Below are 13,539 nucleotides of genomic sequence, written 5' to 3' on the forward strand. Positions count from 1 at the left end.
TTTGGTTATGAGGTCATCCTGACAGCCTGTCTAGGATCAATAAATCAGTCAATATATCCACTTCAGCTACATTAAACCACTCTAGCTGTTACTCCATCGACCCAGGAACATAAATCCAGACAATTGGACACAGAGGGCATTTACTCTTCATCATACGAGTCCTCTGATATCCTAACCTCACCCTGACTGCCTGAGAAAGAAACGACTTGACTGAAGAATGGACGATGAGGAGAATGAATCATGCACATGGATTCAATTGTTAAATTTAAGGGTCTGTTAACCCAGCAGGGCTATAAACCTGACGTGTAATAAGTTTTTGCTCACATTTGCACACGTAGAAAAGAAGGAAGGGGAAAAAACATGAGATTTACCCATATTCAAGATCGAATGTTCTTTAACTCACCTCAAGCAACAAATGGAGCACTTCACCAGGAACCTACAGTTGCTTAGAGACAAGACACAGATTTAAACATTAACATCCAGAAGACAGGTGAGAGGTGTTAACTGAAAAAACAAGCAGTTTACTGGGAATTGCATAATCATTACAATCAATGAGCAACACTCACCCTCAATAGACAATAGACAAATCTTATTTACAGCATAGGTTACTTGAGATGTACAGTAGTATTAAGGTTGATTATATAACATTAGTTACTAAGCAACAACTGAGTTGGATTGCGTTCATCACATGACTGAATCCAGGCTAGAAGAAGTGAGAAAATAATGCTTATCATATGGCTATTTTGAGGATATAAATAAATACATACAAATGACTGCAAGTTTACTCTGGTTTAACAGTATTTGACCATTTATGACTCGATAACTGTGTACAGATGGCAAAAAATCTTGTGACTACGAGTGATTAGAGTTGCTGCTCATGGCCCCTTACAGCTCAGGAAGTCAACATCCTTTAATCGTTACCTCCACGTAAGCAGTGAGCAATAAACAAATCAAACCTCTGACAACAGCCTTGCCTCGTAACAGCAGAGGACAAGGAAATTAAGAATCTCAGTTGTTATTTAGTAAGAAATGATGACGTCTACAATTAAAATCTTTATTACAGTATACAGTTCAAGTAAAATAAAATGTACAATTCTATAGTTACAGCATATAAACAAAACAAAAATGAAAATTCAAAAGTAAAAGTGCACTTGCAGAGGGAGACAAACTATCACACAATGCCAATATTTCATGAAAACATTTTTTTTCACCATCTGTCTCTGGATATCTATACTATCTCATGTTTGCACAACTCACCGTGTCTCTCCCCTTCAGTGTGCTGGCTCACTAGAGCTTAAACACATTTGGTTTGTCTGGGAGGACATATGCTAATACTTGAGGAAGAAGACATGAGAAATAAGTTTGCAGGCAGTTTGTTTTGATCTCCTCTTGGCTGGGTCACTATGACCTGCTCTCTTCAGTGGTTCAGACAGAAGCAGTGCCTTTGACTCAACAGCAGGGCAGGAGTTTGGGTTATTAACTTGCAACCTCATTCTCCTCCGGCAGCACCACAAACCATACTGTCAGTCTTACGTGGAGAGAGGAAACCATGTTTCAGTGGAAATTCCCTGTTTCTCTCAGGGGCAACACAGGGTCTGCGCTGAGGCCAAAACATCTTGGGTCGCCTCGACAAAGCTCTAATGTTTTGCAGTGAAGCAGAGCTACTTTTGTGCTCGACAAACAGAAGTGAAAACTAGTTGGAGGGTTAAAAACAGAATCCTGACTTTTATCACTGCAGCCTTGCATGATTAAACAATGTCAAGGCTCTATGAGGGAACTGGGTGGGCGGTATGAATGTTTCCCAAACATGGCACAGAGGCAAAACCAACTTGTGGTTTCCTGTGACGTCCCCTATGCAGTATGTGCATGTAGAGCAGCATGAATCAAAGGGGAGGTCATGGAGAAAAAAGCCCAGCAGGAGGAGTCAAAAAGAGTGTTAGTTTTGCAAAGACTGATAACTCTTTCTTAATCTTTCACTGTGACAGGAGCAGAGACATGGGGTACTTGAACATGGTGTGAATCTGATAATACAATCTATAGACTTTGGGGCCTTTGGAGTAAAATAAAGAGCAACATTTCTCTTTTTTGTGCTTTCAACCTGACCCACAGGCTCGTCTATGAGGATGTAGAGTGGAGTGACTGGGCCATTCCCTTTGACAGTTTAGAGACTGGGTGACTGGGAATAATATACTGTAGATCCACAATATCAAGTATATTACCTAGGCCAATACTGTACATCACAACAGTGCATTTTAAGGCAAAACAAAAACTTAAAGACTTGATGATAACACATCTCGGTGACTAAAAGTCCTTGGGTTCTACTTTTGGGCTTGTCTGACTTGAAAATCTTATCTGACTGAAGTACACTTAAATCCACTGATTAGCTGCTTCAATTTTCAGATCAGATGAGAAGCACTGATGGACAACAGCTGCAGAAACCTTTGTAAAGACTTGAATTGCATCTGGTTTAAATTTCAATGCAATAATTCTAACCCAAGATCTGTGCAAGCTGACTTCATATTACTTATAAGAGGTCACATTTAGACTGCTTATCACTCAGTCACTATCAGTAAGAAGCTGAATTTATGTTAAGTACAGTTAACTCAAATAATGGATGATGAAAAGCTTAATATCAGCGGGTGCCTTCATGAACGTTAAAACTCAAAAGCATTGGCCAAACTTATCCTGAATCTTATCCAGATAGCCTGAACAATGAATATGCGCAAGATAGTTTACCAATAATAAATTACAAACGATGACGTGCAAACGCAGAAAAGCATGTGGGTATTACTAAAACAAGAATGAAAAAGCACAGAGATAAAACAACAGTAGGGCAGCCCATACACACAACCCTTGATTTGTCCTTGTCTGGTAAGCAACTGAAAAACAGATTTCTGAAGAAGAGGTTTCCTCTTCTTTATGATCCCAGTGCATTCACACTAAGGAGTTTCCCTGTCCAGACTCAGGTTGCAAAGCTGACCCCCTCGGGTAAGAAGCAGAGACTCTTACCAGAGGTCAGAGGTCAGGGGTTGCAGTGATCTCCATGACCACTCATCCAGGTGATCCAAGGTGTGTGAGACTGCAGGGGGAAGTGTCCCAAACACCAAAAAACACCTGGATCTGAGATGTGGGAAGAGAAAGGAGACGAGAGGGTGTCCTTATAAATACTGGGGTATGTAGTTATATCAAAAAAGGCAAAAGTCTCTTCTTTACCACTTCAAGTACCACTGTTACAGCCTGAGTTGATGGCACACTACCAACCTGTAGGGGACGTCCTGTCTGTGTGGGCCTGTGGGCTGAGGTGAGGGTGGGGCCCTGTTCCCTAGCAATTACACTGTTGCTTATTCTGTGTGGTGGTGCCTCTTGGCTGCCGCAGTTGCCTCAACGAAGCGTCTCCATACTGGATTCCTGAACCCATCCTCTCTGGGTCCAACTCACCTTTGAAATGAACCATATTGAAAAGTGTCAGGAATGCAGATATATACACTAGACTAAGTGCAGATTCCCAGGGTTTCATGCACACAAGCACAGTGATCATGAGTAAAAATGTCTGTATTCTGTTCACACAAATGCCCAACCTCTTTAACAAACAAAGGAGCAGTACCTGAATCTATCTTGTTGAGGATGGTGCGAGCACACTTCAGAAAACCCTCCTCCACATTCTCTCCTGTCAGAGCACTGGTTTCTAGAAACATCAGCTCTTTATAGACATAAAAAAAACAAGGAACAATGAAAAAGATGGGGGAAAAGACAGTATTGGAAGTATTAATGAAAAGCAAAAATAAAATGGGTGATTTGGTGATTGATTTAGCAGCAGTTACCGTTCTCCTGAGCGAAGCGCGAGGCCTCTAGGAAGGTCACCTCTCTGTCAGCGTCCAGGTCTTTCTTGTTGCCACACAGGATGATGACAATGTTGGGGCTTGCCAGCGTCCGTGCATCTGTCAGCCAGTTGGTCAGGGCATTATATGTCTCCCGGCTGTAAGACAGGACAGGACAGATGGACACATAGCGGAGCACAAAGGCCAGTTTACGGAGGGTAAAGGATCCTCCCTGTAACAAGTTAAGCTCAAATTATTTTTTATATCTGCACAGCTTCGAGACCTGAATCAGAATTTAATGCATTACCTCACTATAAAAAATATAGAAACGTATTATTTTTGTGGAGGGGAAAAACAGCATGAAATATTCAGAATAACTACAACAGAGATTAAAAAAAAGTAGACTAGCTTAGCAGAGTAGTCGCTTGTATTCACATGAATTCATGCGGATGAGCAACTGTCAAATCACATATTTCAGAATATTTCAAACCCTTTCTTAAACCTTACTGTTTCTCTAGTTACTACTTCTGTTAAGTCACACAACTTTCATGGAAACTTCTTAGCGCTGACGCCACCGGTCACCATGGAGGCGGGACCCTGGTGTCCATGGTAACATGAGGCCAGTGAGATGAGCACAAGGGTGTGGGTCAGCAGAGCGAGCAGAGAGATGTTTAACAGCTGCTTTCACAAACAGCCAAAGAATGACACAACTCCTCGTCCTACACGTGCCGATGGGACCAAGCAGCTCGGCTGCAATCGGCTGAGCACACTCACTCCTTCTTTCAGTTGCTTTCCCGTCCATCTTCCTGCTAACCTTTTCACCTGTGAGTGAAGTGATACATGTCTCCATTTCCCACTCACTCTCTTGTTTTTCACCCCCCCCCCCTTCAGGTGACACACACACTGTGATGGACTTTTTCTTTCTCAACCGCTGCTGTCTGCCAGACGAAGCCTCTATATTACAGCTCCTGCCACTCTGTGCTCCACTCCAATCCCTCCCCTCCGCAAAAAGAACATACATTTCCCCCAAACACAAACTGTATTACCTTCCTGTCTCTCTGCATTACTGCATTCACTTTGTCATGATTTCACAACCCCTCTATTGCAACTTAGCGCTTGTGAAATACAGGCCTGTGAGTGGGTTCTGGGATTCATATTTCACCCTATAGGTTCCAGCACACAGTCATTAAACTGCACATTTTCCGGAGCTGGTATGGACACACTGTAGTTTTTTTTTTTTTTTTTTTTTAAACACCACACAGACTGAAAACAACAGAGTAAAGTGAAAAACTATTTACAGTTAAGCTTCATGGGTCAGTAGATTTCAATTTCAAGTCCAGCCAGATCCAATTTCAGCAGTTTATCATTGCTGTGTCTGATAGTGTGCTCTTCCAACTACAGTGTTGTGTTTTGTCAGGTTTTTGTTGGTGGTTTAAATACCATTTTGTCATTTAAATTAGTGCAAAGGCATGCAATGCAGGTAATGTTCTAATGTCAATATATCAACAATACGGAGAACATTAAATTATTAGTTAATGTTATTTCTGTTACACAAAAGGAATAGTTTGTGGAAAAGTAGGGCAGTGGGTGCAGCAATTATTTTACCTGGTAATATCATAGACAAGGAGTGCTCCAGCTGCTCCTCTGTAGTAGCTGCGTGTGACAGAGCTGCGGAGAAAGCAGCAGAATTTTGGTTAAAATAATGTAGCCACAATATTACATCAGCTGGTGAAATATGACTTGGAGAGGTGAATGAGAAACTGCCCATTGCTTTCAATGATTATCATCAGTCAGGCACTTAGTTACGCATCTCCACATGCAACAGTGGGTAACAGTTTGAAACTGGATGGTGCCCAAAGACAGCATGTGTGCTCAGTGATTAATGTTAACCTCGTGTTCCTGAAACGTTTGCCAAACCCTGAGCAGGAAATATTGTGGGCCGTTACCGGAATCGTTCCTGCCCGGCGGTGTCCCAGATCTGCAGTTTGACCGTCTTTCCCCCGACATTGACCACTCTGGAACCGAACTCCACGCCGATGGTGTGGTTGGAGTCCTGTTTAACTGCGACAGGAAGGCAGAGAGAGGAGAGTGAAAAAAGGGAAAACATGAGGTGATAGCACAGCTGAACAACTAACTGCCGCAGACTTCTCGCAGTGATGCAATTACGTATTTTTCCCTCGCAGAATTATGTGGTGTTTAAAGAGGTGCCTTTCCATTTAACCAACAGGTGTGTGCTGCTATAATGGAGACTTTCAACTCTGCTCCCAGAATCATACTTCTTATCTATAATGTGTTGGTGTTTTGTGCTTGTTAAAGACTGAAGCTGCTATCTTCAAACAGATCATATCCACATTACAGACTAGAGGAAGCCTAGATGAGATAAACACTATCAACCTGCCCTCCCTCTCTCTCTCCACTGACAGCACAGGGACCAAACACACCTTTATTCAAATTAATACGAGAGTGAGTGTGTGTGTGTGTGTGTGTGTGTGTGAGTTTGTTTTCACATAATTCTCAAAAGCAAAATTGTGGATTCTTAGACAACTACCAGCAAATATCACCATGCTAATTTTTATTACAGACTGCCTTCATGTAAAAAGGAAGTTTAACTTAAATACTACTACTTAAATATTTACTCGCTCAATTATCAACATCCTCACATTTTTTAAGTTTATTGGATGATTCAAATGTGTTTTGTTTTACACTGTATTACAGGGTTATTAGGTACACTTGTACAATTTCATGCAATTCACTACAATGTTCCTACAAGAAATCTTGTAGTTTATAATGTTCAGTTTTATGGACAGTGAAGTGTAAATGTATGTCATTTTTTGAGGCCATTGTTTGTTACAGTGTTTTATTGGACTGCACAAGACACAAAGTGAAAGTTTACTGTGACTGTCAAGTAACCATAAAGAAACCATGTTTCTTCAGGATACAAAAAAACAACACAAACAAAAAAATAAATACATTTGATTTAATTAAACTTACACTTGTTCTCAATGAACTGGTGAAGGAGGCAGGATTTCCCCGTCCCAGCACTGCCAATCACCAGGAACTTAAACAGGAAGTCTGAAAGCAGAGGAGAGGAGGCAGAGATCAATGCGGTGCACATGTCAGGGGAGAATCCGAGCCTGCTGCACTTTGCATTTGCAACCCTCAGAGACAATCCTTAGATTTCCTCTTAATCCCACTGAGCTACTGCTTTCACAGTATTCAGCAAGCTTAAATTAGCTTCCTAATCACAAAGCCTGGCATGTAATCAGTACAACATAATACTTATAATTCGAATCTAATATGCTTGTTTGTCTGAGGTGGAAAATGACTGTGTATGAAGCCTTGAAGAAGCAACACCACTTAATAACACGTCATTAGACCACAGCCAAAACTGTAAAGTTATTAAACATGGCTTAGGTTAACTGACTTGTGCAGGGATTGAATGACCACAGGCCAGCTGGTTGTACAGATGTTGTTGTTGTGAAGAGTGGGTCCTTGCTCTGAAGAGTATAGCTCAACCCGCACACATGATCCAGAGTGACCTGGGCTTTTGACATGCAAGGCCAGTACAGACAGCCTTTGTGCGTTGTGACCACAGATAGTGCAGGGGGTATTTACATATGTAGGTTGGGCTGCAGTTCCAACTAGATCCATGAGATACTGAAACAATGTGACAACTGAGGGCAGCAAAAGAGAGTGTATGTGTGCGAGAATCATGAGTCTGTGCTAGTGACTAATGCACAGAGAGGTAGTAAAAGAATAACAGGAAATGCAAGAGTGATGGTGTGTTCGTAAGACTGTGAGAGCAAGTAATGATTGCAAACTACACCTTTCCTCCTGAGAGGCTGCTTCAGTTGGAATTTGAAGGCAGTGTGAAATTTTCAGTTTAAGCTTAAGTGCCGGCAGAAGTGCTAGCCTGGCAAATGATTAGTGACTACTGTTGAGATTACCAGCCAGGTGAGCGTCATCAGAAACGGCTTAGAAAAAAAAGGGGGCGGATGAAATTGATCTTTAGCTCCTGCGTGACATTTACCCTAATTACGCTGGTGCTTTTGGAGCCACCTTCATCAGCTGACACACACCCCCACCACCGCCGCCACTGCTGGCTCAGTTTATGGTGCACCTTTGTTTGTTGAAGCGGGTGTTTTCTCAGGCAACACAAGCTAGAGGTCAAATTCACTGCAACAGAACAGCTGCAGCAAAGCAAAAGCGCCTACAAGCACTTACAGTTTTCTTCTGCAACAGCAGTCAGCGTTACATCTCAACCACATGTTGTCAATGGCCATGACAGCAGAACTGACAGATTCAAAGGCTAACAGCTCTGTTTTAAAAGCTTGCCTCAGCTTTTCAGCGTCTTCCCAGACGTCACATATTCCCATGCGAGATCTGCATACAACAATCAAGCTGTCAATATGTCAAAGCAATGGGGGAACAAGGAATGCAGCGATGCCCTCTCAACAGCAGCCTTTAAAGCTATTGTATTCTTTACACATCAATATTAAATAACCCCTGAGGGTACAGACTAACACTGTTATCTGCATTCACTTACACTGTGACAACACTTTACACACTCAGGACCATATCTACCGAAGAGTTATGTCTGGTGTGGTCTCTGATCCGGTGACACAGAGCAAAGGCCAATTACACTTGAGGTTATATGAGATGTTTGCTTTATTGAATATGTATCTGTGTACTGCACGAGACGGGGGAAAATATGGAAACCAGAGAGATTAGTTTGAATTTCACTTGTAATAAAATATGATGAAAAAAAATGTCATATGCAACAGTGGCCGAAATCAATGCCAAGCAACACAACTTAGGTGATGGATGAATCGATGATTGATATCATTGTAAACTGAACATTAAAGGGGTTTGGACCATTGATTTGAACAATTGAGCCACTTGAGAGCAGAAACCTTGTCTCTGGGAACTAGTGATGGACATTTCACATTTTCTGACACTGGCTGACTGACTGGCTACACAAAATGGCAATAATGATTACAATGAACAAATGTTCGAGTAAAATAGCTTTTTTCAAATTATTATCAGTGTAAGGCTTAATTACCGACTGATTCTGAATAATTGAGTCCAGAACAAGGCTTGTTGAAATCAGCCAAATAACAATATTTTCTATTTTCTTTTCTTTATTTTAAATATAAATCACATTCTGTACCTAAACAAGATATGCTGAAGAAGGGTAGAAGAAGAGTGTCATGCCGAAGAAAAACCAAATAAATGAAAAATTTAATAAACTATTTAACCTGGCCATGAACTTACTGTAAGGCTGCAACTATCAATTATCTTTATTATTGATTTAATCTGATTTATTTGGTCAACTACTTTCTAAATTCATAGGTGAATTATTTGATCTATATGATGTCAGCAAATAGTGAAAAATGCTCAACATAATTTCCCACAGTCTAAGATCTCACAGTGAGATATACATTTACATTCATACACTGCAAAAAAAAAAAGCAGTAAATCCTCTCGCTTGAGAGGCTGAAAATAACGGATTAACTAAATAGTTGCTGATTAGTTTTCTGAAGACCAGTTAAATGACTAATTCATTCAACTCTAGCTCTCATAATATTTTTTTTTACCAGTTCCACTACTGACCCTACAGGAGAAGAGACAACACAGGAGACTGAGACAGAAATCAATAAAAGGCTATTACAGCTACCATTAGTGCTGGCACTTTCACATAAAAACTGCCCACAGGGATGAAGTTTCATACAAGGAATCAGGGAGACAGGGAACAAGTAGAAACAGATGGAGAAAGTGTGCGTGTGAGAGAGAGTGCAACAGGAGAGGATGACGGTGTGCCATTTCAAAACAACTGGGTCTATTGTATTTTCAATACTATCAGGCAGAGTCATGTTAAATGAATTTCTCCAGAATTGAAATTTCAATCAGTAGCACTGGTAGCTGCTCATAATGTCACAGACAGGTGCAATTATGGCTTCTGTAAGCTTTTGCTTGTAAAGCAGACTGTTTGAAGTGAATAGAGAAGTGAGGTTACATGGATTCAGAAAGGGAAGAGAAGTGATACAGACCACTACACACCTACCAGCTGCTGCTGCTCTTAAGGTAGCTGAAGGGTGATTAGCTACAGCAATCTGACTTCCTCAAATAGGCCCTGCAGCTAATAGCTACCTCTTAAGTAAAAAAAATACACAGCACCTAGGAGTAACAGCAAACAATCTTGCAGCTTGCAAGGTAACCCAGTCAGCTTCAGTTTCGACAAGTTCAGGTTACCTCAGCGTCTGCAAACGCATCCTTCATGTATCAACATGTTGGTGTAGCTTTGTGTCTGAAGTTTGGCTAACTTTTACCTGGAAATGTCTTACCATCTGTTTGCTCATGTCAGTGACCGTTTAAGGAAGCAATGTGCTCCGCCACCGTAGGACAGAGGTGTCAGTTACAATAACACAAAGCGCTAACTTTATACTTGTCTCTCTGAATGAAATACCAGCGCTAAACGTTAGTTATCACTACTAAAACCCGCAGAAATGATGAGGTGGCAGGTTAGCCAGGAGCTAACCTGAGCTAGCCATGTAGCCAGCTAACTGGCATCGTCGCTAAGTCAGTCTATCGCAGCACAGCACAGAGCAGCTAGCAAGCATGAAATTAGTCTGCCGCCCCACACATACATACCGTATGTCTCAGACATGTTGACCCTCGCTGTATGAAGGACTCAATCGGGCCTTTTTCACTGCTCTCTCGGTGCTGTGACAGCTGTGCGCTCGCTGGGTTCACACCTCCTCAGGGTGTTTATCTACGATGCTAGAGGTTTCCTTGATCCCTTCCTAGCTTCCTTTGCTCCGACCACAACCAAACAGACTACGTGATACGTCATTTGTCGTCTAGCGTGGCGTTCAAGTGTCGTTGGTCATGCTCGAGTTTTGCACTCGTGAACGTGAGTGAACGTGACCAACCCAATAAAATGTACGAAAATAAGTTGAGGTGTTTTTGGAAAAAGATAAATTTGATCACTTGTGGTTTGTACATGTCTCTTATTTTGAGTATTTTTCTGAAACACCATTAACACTATTTAGCTTGTCTAGAAATATTGATTAAATTAATTAATTCATCACTCATCGCACTCATATTCTTCAGCATGTCAAAAATATGTTTTCGTTCATTTCAAATTTTAAAACAAGGTACCAAAAGCTTGTTGTGCCACAGTTTTAATTTTGTTTTGTCAGCAGTTCACTTATATCCGTGACAAGTCATTGTCAGCTATGAAAAGAAAATGCTCGTCTAAAGAACGGGAAGGCAGCATTAGATAAGAATCACCACCATTGCCCAGACATTGCTCATTCGAGAGCAACGCAGTTTTTATTATAAAAATTCAGTGCTAGTTTAGTCAAACTAGTCTGAGCTAATTCTTTCTATCACAGTCTAAAATTAAACATTACTGACAAAGTGTTCTCTTTAGTTGTATACATATACATACATATACAGTTTTATACACTTACATGTCTGTAGATGCAACACTAAAGCCAGAAGGTGGCAGGCAAAGATAAAGAGACTTGACTGAATTTTCTACAGCCAGAATAAGTGTAGTCTAACCTGGTTCCACACTGAGGCCTAAACGTGACGTGACATAACATGATCTCACGTTTTTAAGACATTTTGTGAATTTTATTATCCTACACAGTTGTATTTCAAACACCTGCTGTGGAAGCTGATACATAGAGCACATTCTGTTTGTACAAGTCCCCATTTCTTGGCCAAAAAAGTTAAAAAAAAAAAAAAAAAAAAAAAAAAAGCAATCAGCACTCAAACATGTATCAAAAACTGTGGTAAAGGGAATTATGCATAAATGTGGTGTCTTTGGCAAGCAGATGACTTTCCGCCTGAAAATAATCGCTTAAAGCAATGTCTTCTTGGGTTTTAGAGGGATGAGGAATGTCTGTTTTCTTGCTCTTTTGGGTATTCATTCATCACCTCTCCATACTTGCAAACACGTACTCACACACAAACTCACACAGAGCCCAGGGCGTGTAGTGCAGGGCCGCCCAAGGGCAACAGGTGATAAATTACAGAGTCTTCCACCCTGCTACTATCTCTCCGAGTTCCTCCCTGCCTTTGTTCTGCTCTGGCAGATCCCCTCATCCTCCCCAGCCTTGTTAAAAGCTCTTTTCACTAAGATTAAAGACAGAAAGAGACACAAGGCTCAGCGTCGTGTGGGGGCACGGATGTTTTCCTAAGGTGGCCCAGAAGAAATGCTGGCCTCAAAGGTAGGCTGAAAGAAAAGCGCTTCCGTTAGGTGCTTACCTTTGTGGGTGTCTTATTGCGTCTTTGTCCCATTTCTTGTCCTCTTGTTCTCTGCAGGTGTCATCATTAGAGCAGACATTTGTTTGGACTGCAAGGCAAACAAGGTGCTTGTGTGAGACTGTGTGTGGGTTGTTTTGGGATTTTGACCTTGGACTATCCTCTCACCAGCAGTTTAGACCAGCAGCAGAGAGGCCTGCTGGATTCACGTGTACTTTTAGAAAGACATGTCAAGTACAAAACAGCTACGAAGGAAGAGGAGGGACATAGTTTCAACCCAAGATCAAAATAAATATGTTCATGATGAGCACATAGGGGAAGCCCATCATGAACCCAACAACACTGCCTATGTTTACAACAAACAATGAGTCATTTTACAGAGGATCATTTGAGTGAATCACTTCTTGAGACAGGTGAGCTCTGGTGGTTGGCTGGCATCACTGTAAATATGAATGTGTTTGTCACATCATGAGTAAAACAGAGGGATTCTTGACAACCTGCTGTTTTATATACAGAAACAAAGGGACTCTATGAAGTAATGGCTGTTAAGACACATGGTGCTATAAACATAGCCATGAGGTGTGAATGCATTAATGAGTTGAAACAAGTACAAGAATTTTGTAGAGGCTGACTCTACATTTACTTGAGCTGAACTGACTTTGCTGTAGAAGTGCTATAACTGCAGCAACAGAGAAGCTTTGAAAAATCACAAATTTAAAACCCAACTGTCAAAAACCTGATGGGGCTCTCGGACAGACAGTTATTTGTGTTGGAGTGGAGAACAAACTGTACAGCTCTGATTCAGACTGAGGAGGTGTATTTATGTGCATACCTGCTCCACACAGTGGTGCTTCTGCAACTGTTTGTTTGCACGCCAGGGCATCCACTTCATTTTCTACCCCGTCCTCACTCACTGTTGCTTCACTCTGCACTGCCCAAGCCAGTCAACACCAAGTAGGTTGCCACACATTAGAGCAGGGACCCTCAGGGTATTTGATATACTGTAAGTAAAGGGAGTGAGAGCCACACGTGAACAAAGGGGGGGAATGTAGTCTTTGAAATGAGTGAGAAGAATAAGAGAGCATCTCTTTAAGTCATACTGAGGGTAATGCATAAAAGAGTCTGGGATATCAAATTCCTTTTAGTTATTCTTAGTTCACATCTCTTTCATCTCTCCGTTATTAAGAAAGATGTAATCCCTTACAATCAGCTATAAATAGACTACAGCCTAGTGTACCACATTTATCTATGAAAATAAAACCATAAAAGAATGGAAGGATCTTATAATGTCCATATCATACTTGGAACATAGTTTTATTGTTATTAATTTTATTTGGCATTTTTATTGTATTCCCCTTTCGTGGCAAATATCCCTGTGTTATGAAAAATTGTAAATTAAGAATAAAGAACAACTTGGACAAAAACACTGACAGGTATAAAATGGCTA

At 41.1% G+C, this 13,539-nt stretch overlaps 1 protein-coding gene across 1 annotated transcript; it reads right to left on the minus strand.

The window, feature by feature from the left end:
- Positions 1–500: 500 nt before the first annotated feature.
- rab4b (RAB4B, member RAS oncogene family) lies at positions 501–10,656 on the minus strand. The gene is made up of 8 exons (XM_018702054.2): positions 10,470–10,656; positions 6,810–6,890; positions 5,765–5,879; positions 5,424–5,486; positions 3,822–3,976; positions 3,605–3,700; positions 3,262–3,438; positions 501–3,120 (listed from the first exon to the last, which is right to left on the minus strand). Exons 1-7 carry the CDS (start codon positions 10,483–10,485, stop codon positions 3,323–3,325), a joined length of 642 nt encoding a protein of 213 aa, XP_018557570.1. The 5' UTR covers positions 10,486–10,656; the 3' UTR covers positions 501–3,120; positions 3,262–3,322.
- Positions 10,657–13,539: the final 2,883 nt, after the last annotated feature.

Source organism: Lates calcarifer, linkage group LG21 (genome assembly GCF_001640805.2).
Source record: "Lates calcarifer isolate ASB-BC8 linkage group LG21, TLL_Latcal_v3, whole genome shotgun sequence".
In the NCBI taxonomy this organism is placed as follows: Eukaryota; Metazoa; Chordata; class Actinopteri; family Centropomidae; genus Lates; species Lates calcarifer.

Coding starts and splice junctions, on each gene's coding strand:
- rab4b (XM_018702054.2), bottom strand. Junction 5,487..5,764: donor GCCGGGCAGGAACGATTCCG/GTAACGGCCCAC, acceptor CTTTCTCCGCAG/CTCTGTCACACGCAGCTACT. Junction 3,439..3,604: donor CCTCAACAAGATAGATTCAG/GTACTGCTCCTT, acceptor TTCATTTCAAAG/GTGAGTTGGACCCAGAGAGG.